The sequence below is a fragment of the Pleurodeles waltl genome, chromosome 11 (genome assembly GCF_031143425.1).
Source record: "Pleurodeles waltl isolate 20211129_DDA chromosome 11, aPleWal1.hap1.20221129, whole genome shotgun sequence".
In the NCBI taxonomy this organism is placed as follows: domain Eukaryota; kingdom Metazoa; phylum Chordata; class Amphibia; order Caudata; family Salamandridae; genus Pleurodeles; species Pleurodeles waltl.
This window is the reverse complement of record NC_090450.1, coordinates 311,677,091-311,690,837: the sequence shown is the minus strand read 5'-3', so window position 1 is coordinate 311,690,837 and position 13,747 is coordinate 311,677,091. Positions and strand designations below refer to the sequence as shown.

General features: G+C 43.4%; 1 protein-coding gene across 3 annotated transcripts in view; it reads left to right on the top strand.

Annotated features, from left to right (window-relative positions):
• EPHB1 (EPH receptor B1) overlaps positions 1-13,747 on the top strand; it is a 754,401-nt gene that overhangs the window by 556,211 nt on the left and 184,443 nt on the right. For all 3 annotated transcript variants that reach the window (XM_069213561.1, XM_069213563.1, XM_069213562.1), the window contains exon 6: positions 10,757-10,881. In XM_069213561.1, coding sequence (XP_069069662.1) covers positions 10,757-10,881 — 125 coding nt within the window. The remainder of the gene's footprint in view (positions 1-10,756; positions 10,882-13,747) is intronic.

Genomic DNA, 13,747 nt, shown 5'->3' with positions numbered 1-13,747 from the left:
TTTACAGAATCTCACACACACAAGCAAATAACTCCAGGAGGCCGTGGAGGCATCAATGATCAGTGCATTGAAGTTGTTGCTATCCTGTGCCCATGAAAGGGGGAATCTGAGCCAAACTTGCCTCCAAAGGCTTTGAAGAGTATGTAGCAAAATCAGCATCTCCAAGAACAGAATCCTCCTGAGGGGTACTGGGATTATCATCCCCAGGTCACTATGGTATTATGTAGTTGCCCTAGCACACCAAGGGGTGACCAAATCAAAATCGAATCTAAGGGGAAAGGTTTGGTTTCTCTGCATTGGCACACTTGTGGATCAAATGGCGAGTGAATGCTTCTGTCAGAAAGTCACAGGGAGCACAGAGTAGCTTGCTCTTGTAATCAATGAGGAGAAGTGCATCTTGCCAGGGTCACGCAGTCAGTGCAGATTTCAGCCTGCTTCTGGACAGAGATATCTTCTAGTCCTGACAGGCTCATGCACACTATCACCAGTCATTGAGGTGGTACTGTCAAGGATATTTGAACACATACTCCCCAAAATGGAAAAATCTTTTGCATTTTCGGTTTGCCAGTCATCCTTAAAAAACAGCAATGGATCACCCTTGCATAAGCCAAAATCTCAGGACTATTTCAGGGTGCTGCACATCGAACACTGCGAAATTGCCACAACGGCCACACCTCAAAGTGAAGTTGAAAGACTGATGGGAACCCTAGATGATGCTATCAAATTTGTGTGGAACAAATGGCAATGTTGCAGTGATCATCCACAACTTCCTGTTCTTCCAATCCCCTCATTGCAGTTGTGAAGACCCTGGCGACCATGATACTTGGCCTGTCCCTTCTAAACACCATCCCAGTGTCAGCACAGTGAACAGTGAAGCTCCTAAACCTTGACTTAAGTCAATAAAGCAGAAGGAACACAATGAGACAGCCAGCAGGGCGAGAAGGGTTGAGCATAAGGACACCCACGAGGGCAATGTAGTACACGTCTGGAACTGCCACCTCAGAAGAAAATTCTAAATGGTGTTGAAAGAAAACTCTGGACTGTGGTGGGGAGGAACAACGTCATCTAAGGAATAACGGAAAGAGTGAACCATACTATATTTTGGCTCAGGAAATGGCAGCGGCGTACACCCTAGCAAATCTACAAAGAGCCATATGAGTGAACCAAAGGGTTGGACTGAGATAAGTAGGCATCACAAACATCTGCCTACCGACCATCTCTAAGCCCTGTCCAATGACCCTAAGAAACCTTGAATCAAGTGAACCATCCTCAATAGACAAAAATGCACCACCTAGTCACAGAAGGAGTTGCTTTTGCCTGAGACCCAAACCCAAGCCTTTCAGGGACCACCAGAAAAGCAGGGGATCTATACATGAGTTGATGAAAATATTTGGGCACTTCATCACAGATTGGGAGAAATATTGTGAGCCAGCAATCCCTCTCGCCCCATGGCATCAAGCCCCCATACAAAATGACCCTGAGAGCAGTGTCAGTGTCTAAGTAATGGACGTCCAAGCACTCAAGCTCAGACTGTACACTGACCCTAGGCACGTCTTAGTTTTGTTCCTGGCAGCCCATTGCGGGCCTGTGACAGGATCCTCAACACATATCTTGTGGCTCCATAGTCTTCAGACCAGCATGGGCTTGCATTGGGAAAGAGGTGTCACGGTCATGTTATTTACCTTTACTTCCTACTCTGACCTGGACTTTAAATAGAGTGAGTCTGCAGTTTGACAATTGAAGTGCCTCACATACTCACCTGATCCCTTCAGTGTCTGCTTTTCTGGCTCCCTAAAGTGAAGCACTTGTGTCCTTTGTATCCTTTCAGATCATCATAGAAAACCATTCTAGCATATGGTGTATTTTTGCCTGTCTTGGCACCACAAGGGTCTTGAGAACAGACTATGCGATGTGTCACCCAGATTGCACAATTTAGGCCCTCATTACGCGTGGCGCGTCCTTGAGGCTGTCAGTAATTTGGGTGACGTGGAGGGAATACTGGAAATTACACATTTCTGAAGAATAACATGCAGGAATAGGATTTACGGTGGAGATTGTTGCATGATTTGTTTTTCCCTGGTATCCCACTACGAATCTTCGCCTGCTGGCAGTAGTTGAAATCTGCGGGTGTTATACCCCGCACTATCTGTGTTCCCATTAAACTTGGAATTCCAAAGGGCCCTGTAACCTGCTTTACCCGCCCCTTCAGAATTAACGACACACTCGTGAAGAGAGCCCCATACTTTGTTGAGTCTTATTTACACCAGTACATACATTGTAGGAAAGTCTAGATTGGGACATGCTCATTTTAGTAAGGCTCTATGAAAGACAACAAATAGATTATATAAATACATTTTCCTATTGCACCTATAATGCATTCACTTATGTTTTAAAGTGGTGCATATGGCAGGTTTTACCTGAGCACAACATTGCTCACCTTTTGACCCTTAGAAAGATGAAACACTAAATTGACCCTGTCAGGATTCGCATTTGGGACCTGTATATTTCACACACACTCACGCCCGTGGGACCTCATATTTAATGCCATTATCATTTCTTGGAGCTGACTTCTTCCTAATCCCAATATTTTGACATCCCAAATTATTTATAATTGGCGAGTTTTAACCTCAGTGACCAGGTGCTAGCAGGAAGTGTACTACATCGCACATTAATCATGTTTTAAGGAAAGTATAAGTAGCGTAGGAGTTCTATGCCTTTACAGAAAACCTGGCATGAGGCCTAGTGCTTTATTTGGCACAGACGCCTCCATGATTTATCCACTTTGGAAGTCCATTACTTAGCAAATGACCCCACAGCCTGGGCAGGAGGGTTGGCTACGATGCCACGGAGGCAGGACAAACATGCAGGCCACCAAGGCCTAAATAATAGGAAACATCTAATACAAAGTATCTTTCTTGGCTGGGTTTCCAGTACGGAGGAGTTCTTGATTTTGGGGACGGTGCCCATCCACCTGCCTGCCACGATGGCACGGTGCCCACTTTTGCACATTATCCATGTAGATCACGCAGAAGCCTCCACGGCTCCAAAGAACGGCAATTAAGAAAACAGCAATCAAGTTAAGTGCTTAATTTCAGCAAATTAACATCTCCTGCGAACACGCGAGGAGACACAGAAAAGGCGGATTAGATGTGCTGTGTAAACATAGACAGCAGCGCCTCGGCATGAGGGACGGTAAACAACACAAGGCCTCTTTGCCTGCCTCAAAGGATTCACAGCCCACCTTCCCCTTCATGCTGGCTGCGAGAAGACATGGCGAAGGCAAAACCTCTGAGAGCAGGCAGAAGAAGTAGAACCCGGCTGGAGGAAACACGGGAGCGAGGGAAGGAGCTGGGCTTCTTTAGAGAGTACAGGTCAGGAGCTACATGGAGCGAATGGAGCAAGTGAGTGAACTGCGTAACTTGGTGCGCAGTGAGGGCCCCTGGGAGGAAGCAGAGTCGATAGTCCATCCCCTCACCCGCAAAGGCCCCTCCCACGATATAAGGCAGTTGGTAGAGGCATAAAAAGATAATGGGGCCGGGGATAGGTTAGAGGGGTTATGGGACATATATATATATATATATACAGGGAGTGCAGAATTATTAGGCAAATGAGTATTTTGACCGCATCATCCTCTTTATGCATGTTGTCTTACTCCAAGCTGTATAGGCTCGAAAGCCTACTACCAATTAAGCATATTAGGTGATGTGCATCTCTGTAATGAGAAGGGGTGTGGTCTAATGACATAAACACCCTATATCAGGTGTGCATAATTATTAGGCAACTTCCTTTCCTTTGGCAAAATGGGTCAAAAGAAGGACTTGACAGGCTCAGAAAAGTCAAAAATAGTGAGATATCTTGCAGAGGGATGCAGCACTCTTAAAATTGCAAAGCTTCTGAAGCGTGATCATCGAACAATCAAGCGTTTCATTCAAAATAGTCAACAGGGTCGCAAGAAGCGTGTGGAAAAACCAAGGCGCAAAATAACTGCCCATGAACTGAGAAAAGTCAAGCGTGCAGCTGCCACGATGCCACTTGCCACCAGTTTGGCCATATTTCAGAGCTGCAACATCACTGGAGTGCCCAAAAGCACAAGGTGTGCAATACTCAGAGACATGGCCAAGGTAAGAAAGGCTGAAAGACGACCACCACTGAACAAGACACACAAGCTGAAACGTCAAGACTGGGCCAAGAAATATCTCAAGACTGATTTTTCTAAGGTTTTATGGACTGATGAAATGAGAATGAGTCTTGATGGGGCAGATGGATGGGCCCGTGGCTGGATTGGTAAAGGGCAGAGAGCTCCAGTCCGACTCAGACGCCAGCAAGGTGGAGGTGGAGTACTGGTTTGGGCTGGTATCATCAAAGATGAGCTTGTGGGGCCTTTTCGGGTTGAGGATGGAGTCAAGCTCAACTCCCAGTCCTACTGCCAGTTCCTGGAAGACACCTTCTTCAAGCAGTGGTACAGGAAGAAGTCTGCATCCTTCAAGAAAAACATGATTTTCATGCAGGACAATGCTCCATCACACGCGTCCAAGTACTCCACAGCGTGGCTGGCAAGAAAGGGTATAAAAGAAGGAAATCTAATGACATGGCCTCCTTGTTCACCTGATCTGAACCCCATTGAGAACCTGTGGTCCATCATCAAATGTGAGATTTACAAGGAGGGAAAACAGTACACCTCTCTGAACAGTGTCTGGGAGGCTGTGGTTGCTGCTGCACGCAATGTTGATGCTGAACAGATCAAAACACTGACAGAATCCATGGATGGCAGGCTTTTGAGTTTCCTTGCAAAGAAAGGTGGCTATATTGGTCACTGATTTGTTTTTGTTTTGTTTTTGAATGTCAGAAATGTATATTTGTGAATGTTGAGATGTTATATTGGTTTCACTGGTAATGATAAATAATTGAAATGGGTATATATTTTTTTTTGTTAAGTTGCCTAATAATTATGCACAGTGATAGTCACCTGCACACACAGATATCCCCCTAACATAGCTAAAACTAAAAACAAACTAAAAACTACTTCCAAAAATATTCAGTTTTGATATTAATGAGTTTTTTGGGTTCATTGAGAACATGGTTGTTGTTCAATAATAAAATTAATCCTCAAAAATACAACTTGCCTAATAATTCTGCACTCCCTGTATATATATATATATATATAGTGTCGAGCACACTAGGTAGTTATAGTTAGGACTTTTTTTTCTTTACTATAGAGAGAGCGTTTTTGTTTTTCCAATAACTTTGCCACTGCTCGATGAATCTTCATTTAATTTTCAAAAAGTATGCTTTGGTCACTTCAGCTGCTGTCGTTAAAGTTTCAGGGTGATCCGTCAAGCGGGGCAGAGAAAAAGGGGGGATCCAAAACACTTTTCCCCCATTCTATGTCAATGGGATTTTTCAAAAGTTTGAACATGACTGCATCCCAAACCGCTGAACGGAATTACACCAAATTTGCCAGAGAGCTATATCTTGGCCCAAAAGCATACTTTTTGTGATTTAGTATACATTTGTCCAGTAGTTTTGGAGAAATTAGAGTTGAAAAAATATAGATCTATAGGGATTTGGATCCTCTGCGGAACCAACTGTCCCCGTGCGGATATCTGATTCGCTGTCAACACTTCAAGCAGGAAATATTGGCAGCCATCTTGGGACTCGGCTGAAGTAAAAAAAAAAATATGGGTGCCTGGGTAGGGGCACCCTGAACCCTTAGTTCTGGTGTTGGGGTCCCAAAGGGACCACGCTAGGGCTTAAAATATATATTTTTTTAAAACATCAGTAAAATCAACAGATGCAGACCTGCAGGTTTTTCTAACATAAAAAAAAACTGGTGGTTTCCCTCCCTTTTAGTGAAGCCCTGGGGTGGGCCAAGTCCCAGAGAGCATGCAAGAAATGAGAAGGGGCGCACTGTGCCCCCTTCTATACTTGCCAAAGCCCCGGGGACCTCCATTTCCCTGGGACTAAAATCTCAATAAATGCAGGTGGGGCTGGCCGACAACCCTGCAGCCCCGGGGACTCCCGCCTCAGCTCCCTGGGCTTTAAGAAATCTAATGCATGGGAGGGTTTCCTTTCCCGCAGCTCTGGGGACTGCCACCAACCCCGAGGCTTTAAGAAATGTAATGTGGGGGGAGGCAGCCCCCCCACAGCCCCAGTGACTGCCGCCTCCTCCAGGCTAAAATAAATCTAATGCTGGGGGGGAGGCGCCCAGCCCCCGCACAACCCCGGAGACCGCCACCCCAGTGCTTTAAATAAATTAAATGTGGGGGCTACCCAGCCACCCCGCAGACGCAGGAACCATCACCTCCCCGGGGCTTTACATAAATTAAACACCGAGGCCCAGTCAGTACCCCCAGAGCCCAGGGGACCCTCACCCCCCCCAGAGACCACCCCACTGGGGCTATTTCAGGTGGAGGTGGGTCACGCATCCCCCCTTGAGGAGCCACTGATGGCCCTGGGGACTGCCACCCTCCAGGGCCAGCTCCTGCTATGTCCTGGGGTGCCCACCCTGTGACATAAGTGTTTGCTCTGACTTGGTGTGAGCTTGACAACTGCCAAGTCAGAGCAAACACTCTGCTTGCAGTGATGGAGAGCTGTCAAACAGCTCTCCCTCACTGCGAACTGAGGTTTCCTCTGTTTCCCTTCCTGCAGAGATGCAGGCAGGAAAACAAAGAAAGCATTGCTGTTACAGAGAAGGAGCTATTTTAGCAAACTTCCGTTGGATGGATTAATGTATAGTAATAAAAGTCACTTTATGTTAAAAAACTGTTACAATTCACTGAAAAAACATAGGTTACAGGCAATTAATAGTTAGGAAATAGAATTTGAAAAAACACACAGAAATTCACTGAAAAAAACAAAGGCTACAGGGACGTTATGGTTAGGCTCACATTTAATTCATACAAAACCAGTGAAATTCAGCAGGTATGGTTACCTCAGCTAACTATAACTTGCACCCCAGTAATGCACTGCTTGTGACCTCACATATTACATCACTTATGACATGGTCGGTAACATCACTGATGACATCTCAAATGACATCACTGATGACATCATCCACACAAAAAAGATCAACTGTCCACTCATACCTCCATAGAAACAATTGTACATCCATACACACAACTACTTGAACACTCATTCACATAGCCATTAGACTGACAGACACGCACTCACTCACACAGCCACTTACACAACTCACTCACTATACATTACTAAGTCAGATATTCATACACCTACACAGCTACTCACACACCAACTCACACACTCACATAGCCACTCAGACACCAACTCATACACCTGTAGAACCACTCACAAAAACAAATAACATACCCACACTGCCACCAATATACTCACTTACTCACCCATACAAGCAGTCACATACCCACACTCTCAGCTATCTAGTCACAGACACAGCCACTCACTCTCCAGTACAGACACTTACAAACAAGTAACTCACCTGTACAACAACTACCACACCCAGTCACTCACCCACACATCTCTGAAGTCACCCATACAGTCACTCACCCACTCACTCACCAATACAGTCACTAACACATCCATACAACCACTCACACACCCACTCACTTACCCATTCAGCATCTCATACACCCACTCACTTACCAGTGCACACACTGACACACCCAGTGATTAACCGATATAGCTATTACACGTCCATTCACTCCTCCTTAAAGGCACTGACACATCCACACACTTATGCAAAAACCCAGTGATACATCTACTCACTCACCCGTACAGACACTGACTTACCCACCCACTCACTGATTCAGTCACAAACACACTCCGCCACTCACCCATACAAGCAAACATGCACCCTGTCACCGGTACAGCCACTCTTCCACTCACACATCTATACAGCCACTTACACTCACTGGATGATGTCATCAGTGATGTAATTTGCAGTGTCATGAGTGATGTCATCTATGATGTCACTGATAATGTCATGAGTGATGTAATACGTGAGGTCATAAGCAGTGCATTACAGGGTTGCAAGTTATAGTTAGATGAGGTAACTATAATCTGTGAATTTCACTGGTTTTGTACGTGTAAAATGTGAGCCTAACTTTAACTTCCCTGTAACATTTGGCTTTTTCAGTGAATAATTTCTATGTTTGTTTTCAATTCTATTTCCTAAGTATAACATCCCTGTAAGCTTTGTTTTTTCAGTGAAAAAAAATAATCTATCTATCTATCTATCTATCTATCTATCTATCTATCTATCTATCTATCTATCTATCTATCTATCTATCTATCTATCTATCTATCTATATGTATATATATATATATATATACATATATATATACATGTATATATATATATATATATATATAATTTTGCTATGTAGTATGTGCAGCCTTCTAGAAGTATCCATTCATCCATTCATTGAGGGGGCAATAGGGCAAGTCATTTTAGAAGATATTCTCCTCAAGGTTATGGACTGCTAAGACTAACATGATTGTAGCACTGTTTTTCACAGAAAGTCATTATGTAACAGGTTGTAGTATTTGAAGAGGCTCTCTTTAGAGGGTATGGAGAGTCAGGTGCGGAAGTACCCACCCCTCGGGAGGGGGCTCAGAGTAGGGGTGAAGAGGAGTTTGTTAGAAAAAGAACATTCAAGTGGAGACAATTGGAAGGCTGGGCGAGAGAGAGTCTCTGTAATGCAAGGGAAGGTCTAGGAATGGAAGATGAAAAGGTTGATGTTGTGAGGAAAGCAAGTTAATTTGTCCTTGTGGACTGTTAAAGTTTGGGACTCGTTCAGGATTGGGGGGATGTCAGGAAAGTGTATTTATTAGTGAAGATTTTTTTCTGATTCATGTATTCTATTTGATGATAATGAATTTGCTCGACTAGAAGCCTGTCCTAATAAAGTGGCCTCATAGGCTATACAGGCTTATGTCTGGACCTTTTTGCACGAGAGAGAGAGAGAGAGGAAACAACTGGACCACCTTGAGCCCAGGAGTGAGGAAAGGTAATCGGCATCCAGTTTAGGAGCATGAGGAGGAACTGGACTACATGAAGTAGTCTAAGGAAGAGAGCGGGAACAGTACGAAAGGGGAGTGTCTGGCAGGTGCTGGATGGCTCATGTCCCTTGATGAGTGACCCAGCGGTAGTGGGCTTGTCCTGTCACCAGGCAACACATCCCTTAGGGCCCTCCCTTCAAAACATCTTTGTACTCTATTGCCCATTTTACGCTAATTCAAACCCCATGATGTCAAACAGTATTGAATAATGTGTTAAAGGTTCAGATGGAGAAATGGAGAGATGGGAGATGAACAGAAAGTTCATTTTTCTAGTGGTCCTGTGGAAGGTGGGGGCCCTGGGCAATTGCCTACTTTGCTCATGCTTTAAAACCTCTCTGCCTGTCACGTGAATTATTATCTTAAACTCTGGCAGGCCAGCAAGGCAGGCTCGACTATGGTAATTCGAGGTGCAGGAGTGCCATACTTTTGGAGATTCTTTTATGCAAACAAAATATCCTTACCATGTAGTGACAAGCTTGGGATCTGTAGATGGCCTTGGCATCTTGTTTCAGTTTATATTGAGAAGTGGTAGTACTTTGTTTGTATTTACAAGGGACCTTCTTTTCCTACCTTTATATGGTACAGTGTGTCTTTCTATTGTTTATTTCTACCCCCCCCCAACAATTGGTCTCTTTGTTTCTTTTTTTACTCATTCACCTTTCTATTATCTGTCCTTCTCTGTATGCCTCACTCGGTAAATGTACATAGATCTACGATGTAGTGTAGGCTCCAGTATTTTGTCTGAAGTTCATTTGAATAAAAACAAAATGTATTTAAGAGCAGAGGCATTTTTTTCTTGGGATCCTGCCTCTAGGGTGGCTGAATATCAGAGTTAATGAATGCTGGAATTGCTGAATACCAAGGAGGCTCAGTATTGATTTCACGTCATTCCTATTTCTTCCACTACCTTACACTTCTTGTCTGTTAATCTCACTCTTGCAGGTTATTTTTCATCCCTGCGTTCTCTCTCTGTCACAGTATTCCTCTCTTTCTCCTTTTCCTCCTTCTTTTTTTTGCTTTAAATCTGCTTTTCTCTTTCTTCCTCTGGGCCAAAATATGTTGATAAACAAAAAATCCACCCTTGCGCCCCCAAAATGAGTTTAGGTGCCCACAGCCTGCAACACCCGGCACAGATTAGGCACTGTCTACCATGAGTGTGTTCAAGGGAACTAAATTAGAGAGGGAAGCCCGGAACTGAGCAGAGACACCCATTGCCCCTGGTGGAGTTTCTACTTGTACTGCTTGGTCTCTCGTACACCTCACTGGATCTCACAGAGACATTGCTCGCCTTACGCCATCCTTTAAATCATGTTGATACCTCATTTGTTACAATATTCCTGCACTTACTGCATTCTTTCTTCTGCCTCTCGCTGGTACAGTTCCTCACCCCGTAAGAATACTCTGTATTTCTCTTACAGCTCCATTGCCTTGGTCCCTTTCTCATTCCATCTCTTCCAATTACTTCTTACTGTTGAGCATTTATTTGTATATTTTTATCTCTGTCATTCATTCGATTCCTCTTAACCTCCTTCTGTTTCTTCCTATATTCACTTGTCCATCTCTCGCACCATCTTGTTGCACCTTGCTCTTCTGTCTCGTTCCTGAAACTGCGGCTGAGTGCAGGCATCCTTGAGTTTGCTAAGGCACCTCGGCTCTGTAAGGACTATTGTATGATTCTTTTGTCATTGTTATAGTCTGATTTGTCTTTTTTTCTCAACAGCTCCTTCCACTGTTCCCATTATGCACCAGGTCAGCGCTTCAATGAAGTCCATAACACTCTCCTGGCCGCAGCCTGAGCAGCCAAACGGCATCATCCTCGACTATGAAGTTCGTTATTACGAGAAGGTGAGAGCAGCACATCTGTATTAAAGGTCTAGAGTTTGGAAAAGACTAAGACAGATCTTGGGCAGGCGGGAAAGTTTTGTAGAGCACAGTGGTGCCTCACAGTGGTGCCAGGCGCATTATCGTACTGAGGTGCTGTGTAAGGATCTGAACATATCTCTTGTTCTAAAAGGAGTCACAGTAGCGAAGCCTCGTTGAGGAGCAACCTGTTTGCAGCCAAGCAACAACCCTTTCCCTCATCCTTCGGCAGCCATCTAACTGCTGCCCTTATTTAGCAGTGAGCTGGACGAAGCTGTAATAGTTGAATGGGCAAAGAAAAAAATGAAAGCAACTAAGAAAATGTGAAGTTTTATCTTATTATGTACCAAGTCGCTGATCCTGTTTCTCACTCCACCAGCTGTTAACTATGAAGATGATCAGAAAGAGGGACCATAAGAGCCAGATAATTGGTTGAAAGGCTATTTGGTCTTTTCAATGCAAAAAACATCTGCATTACATAGATCAACCCTGAGTTGATCTCGTTGAGTGTCACCTACAGCCTCATCTGTAACCAGAGGATTGAGAAACCACTTTTGAAAACTTCTTCCCGAGGAATGACAAAACAAGGACTCAGTCCATTTTCGAGGCTCCCCAAGAAACCTCTCTGCATGTGTGAGAGGCTTGCTGCCGTAATGTAGCCACCTTATAATTTCTTATGTTATTCGTAATGCACTGCTAGATGTGCCTTTCTGACAAGCAGAGCAGTAAAATGGAGGGTACTGTCCATGGCCCATTTGGTTGATCAGCCTATTGGCATGAGGGCAGCGATCTAAGCGGGGATGTACAGATGTTTATTTCAAAATAGTATTATTTCAGAGTACGCTGTGCCAACAGGTCCTCTTCCAGAGCCCGTTCAGATCCAAGGAAGGTCTGTCAACCCCTCCTGTAACTTACCACTAAAGCCCTCCTGTATGCACATATCTTATGTCTGTTTGTCTTAACCTAGAATTGTTTTCTAAACAGTATGTTTAGTACGTTTTTGCAAGTGAACATGTTCAATTTAAACAGTATAACAAGTGTTGAAAGAACAATGCTTCAAATCTTTAGTTGTCCCATAAAAAACTTTGGAGCACATAAAATAGGGAAGTAAAGAAAGAGTGGGCTTAAGGAGAAGAAAACAGAAAAAGAGGCCAACCCAGCTGTTGCTTTCAAAATACAGCATCAGTCATGACACGATCAAAAGTGGCCACTCGCAGGAGATTTCTTCTAGAATTGTATGGCAATAGTTTACCAAAGGAGTTCCCAATAATATATGATTTATAAACTTGGTTTAATAAACAGATGTCTGTGCTGAGGTAGTACCGACGCAGAGTCAACTCCAAGCCCTATCGCCAGCTATTCCAAAGACAAATGACAGAGGGCTACTAGAGCCATCTCAGCCCAGAACAGAAATAAGTGCCCAGACCCTTATTTACGGCATCTACTGGATGAAAGGTTGCACAGTTGAGAATTGATTCCCCTAAGATCTCTTCTTATAGGCAGTAATGATGAATTCATCTTGGCAAAACCTGTTATATAATTTCCAGTCTGTAAATTAGCCTTCAGCACCAGATTTATTGCCTCACTTTAAGACTGCACATCATATCTAAAAAATATTACTTTTAGAGTGAAATTTCGTAAAGTAGAATATTTCAGGCAAGGAAAAAGGAAATTACTTAGCTCTTCAATGCTACATATGCATTCTGGATTGCATTTCCCTCGGCATGCCCTTTCATAATGGGGTTTAAATTCATAATAATTTGCTAGGAGCCTTTCAAGTCTCTTAGGCAGGTTTCGGGATGAAAGAGATTTCTAATACAATTGCAGTAGGTTATAGTGCTTTAAATTGATGTTCATCATCAAGCTAACGTTTAGGATCGTTTTAATTTTTAATGTTTTTTTTATCAGTAGAAACAATATATTTCTATTCACCAGGTTTCTAATTTTTCAATCCTATTTATTTACAGTTCATGTTGCATGCACGTATCAAGAAAAGTATCACAATGACTACAATTACTTTTTTTCCTAAAATGTTTTTGATTTCGGGACTTTTAGAAAGTAGATAAGACAATGTCTAACTGAAGCAATCTGAGCCACACCTATCCTGGCTTGGGTGCTGTCAATAATTACAAGGCCAGGGCATGGGGATCCGGTTCAATTGATGGTGAATGCAAGTCCATGATAGATATAAGAAAGCTGCTGTTCCATTTCTGTCCTATCCTTCTTAAGAATTAATTTACTGTGATTTTCCCCAAAATGCAGAGCTTTAGTAAAAAACAAATGTGACTTCTTACCAGTGCTTGTGGGTGAGGTTCAGCAATGCAGAGTAGCTTAAAATATTTAGTTATATGTGGAAGTTTAATAGAAATGTAAAAAAGACCTCAGGGTCTTCCATACAGCTATGTGTGTGAGAGTTTTACTAAGAAGATAAAGGGGGGGGGCGGGAGCAGCTTTGGTACCCTGTACTCTGGCTTCCCACGGTCCTTCAAGTGAAGAACCGACACAATATCATTCCTAAACCCCACCTGGGGAAATTATAAAAGTCTAGGTTCCACCTCCATTGCAGCTTGTTTGTCACAGAATAGATTATTCTCAAAAGAGTTGAATGGCTGAGTAAATATAGCACAACTAAGACATGGTTACACTTCACCACAGCATATGTTTCCATAAACATTATCCAGGCTACAAAGTAGTCAGGAGCTTTTGACTTTTTGACTTTTCACTCTTGGAGCCAACAAGCACTCCCTTTTAATAGACAGATAAAGCAATGAAACAAGAAAAGTACTGCAGTGCTGGACTCTGTTTACACACAGTCACTGTAATAGCTGAGTGCAGAGCAGAAGTAATGACG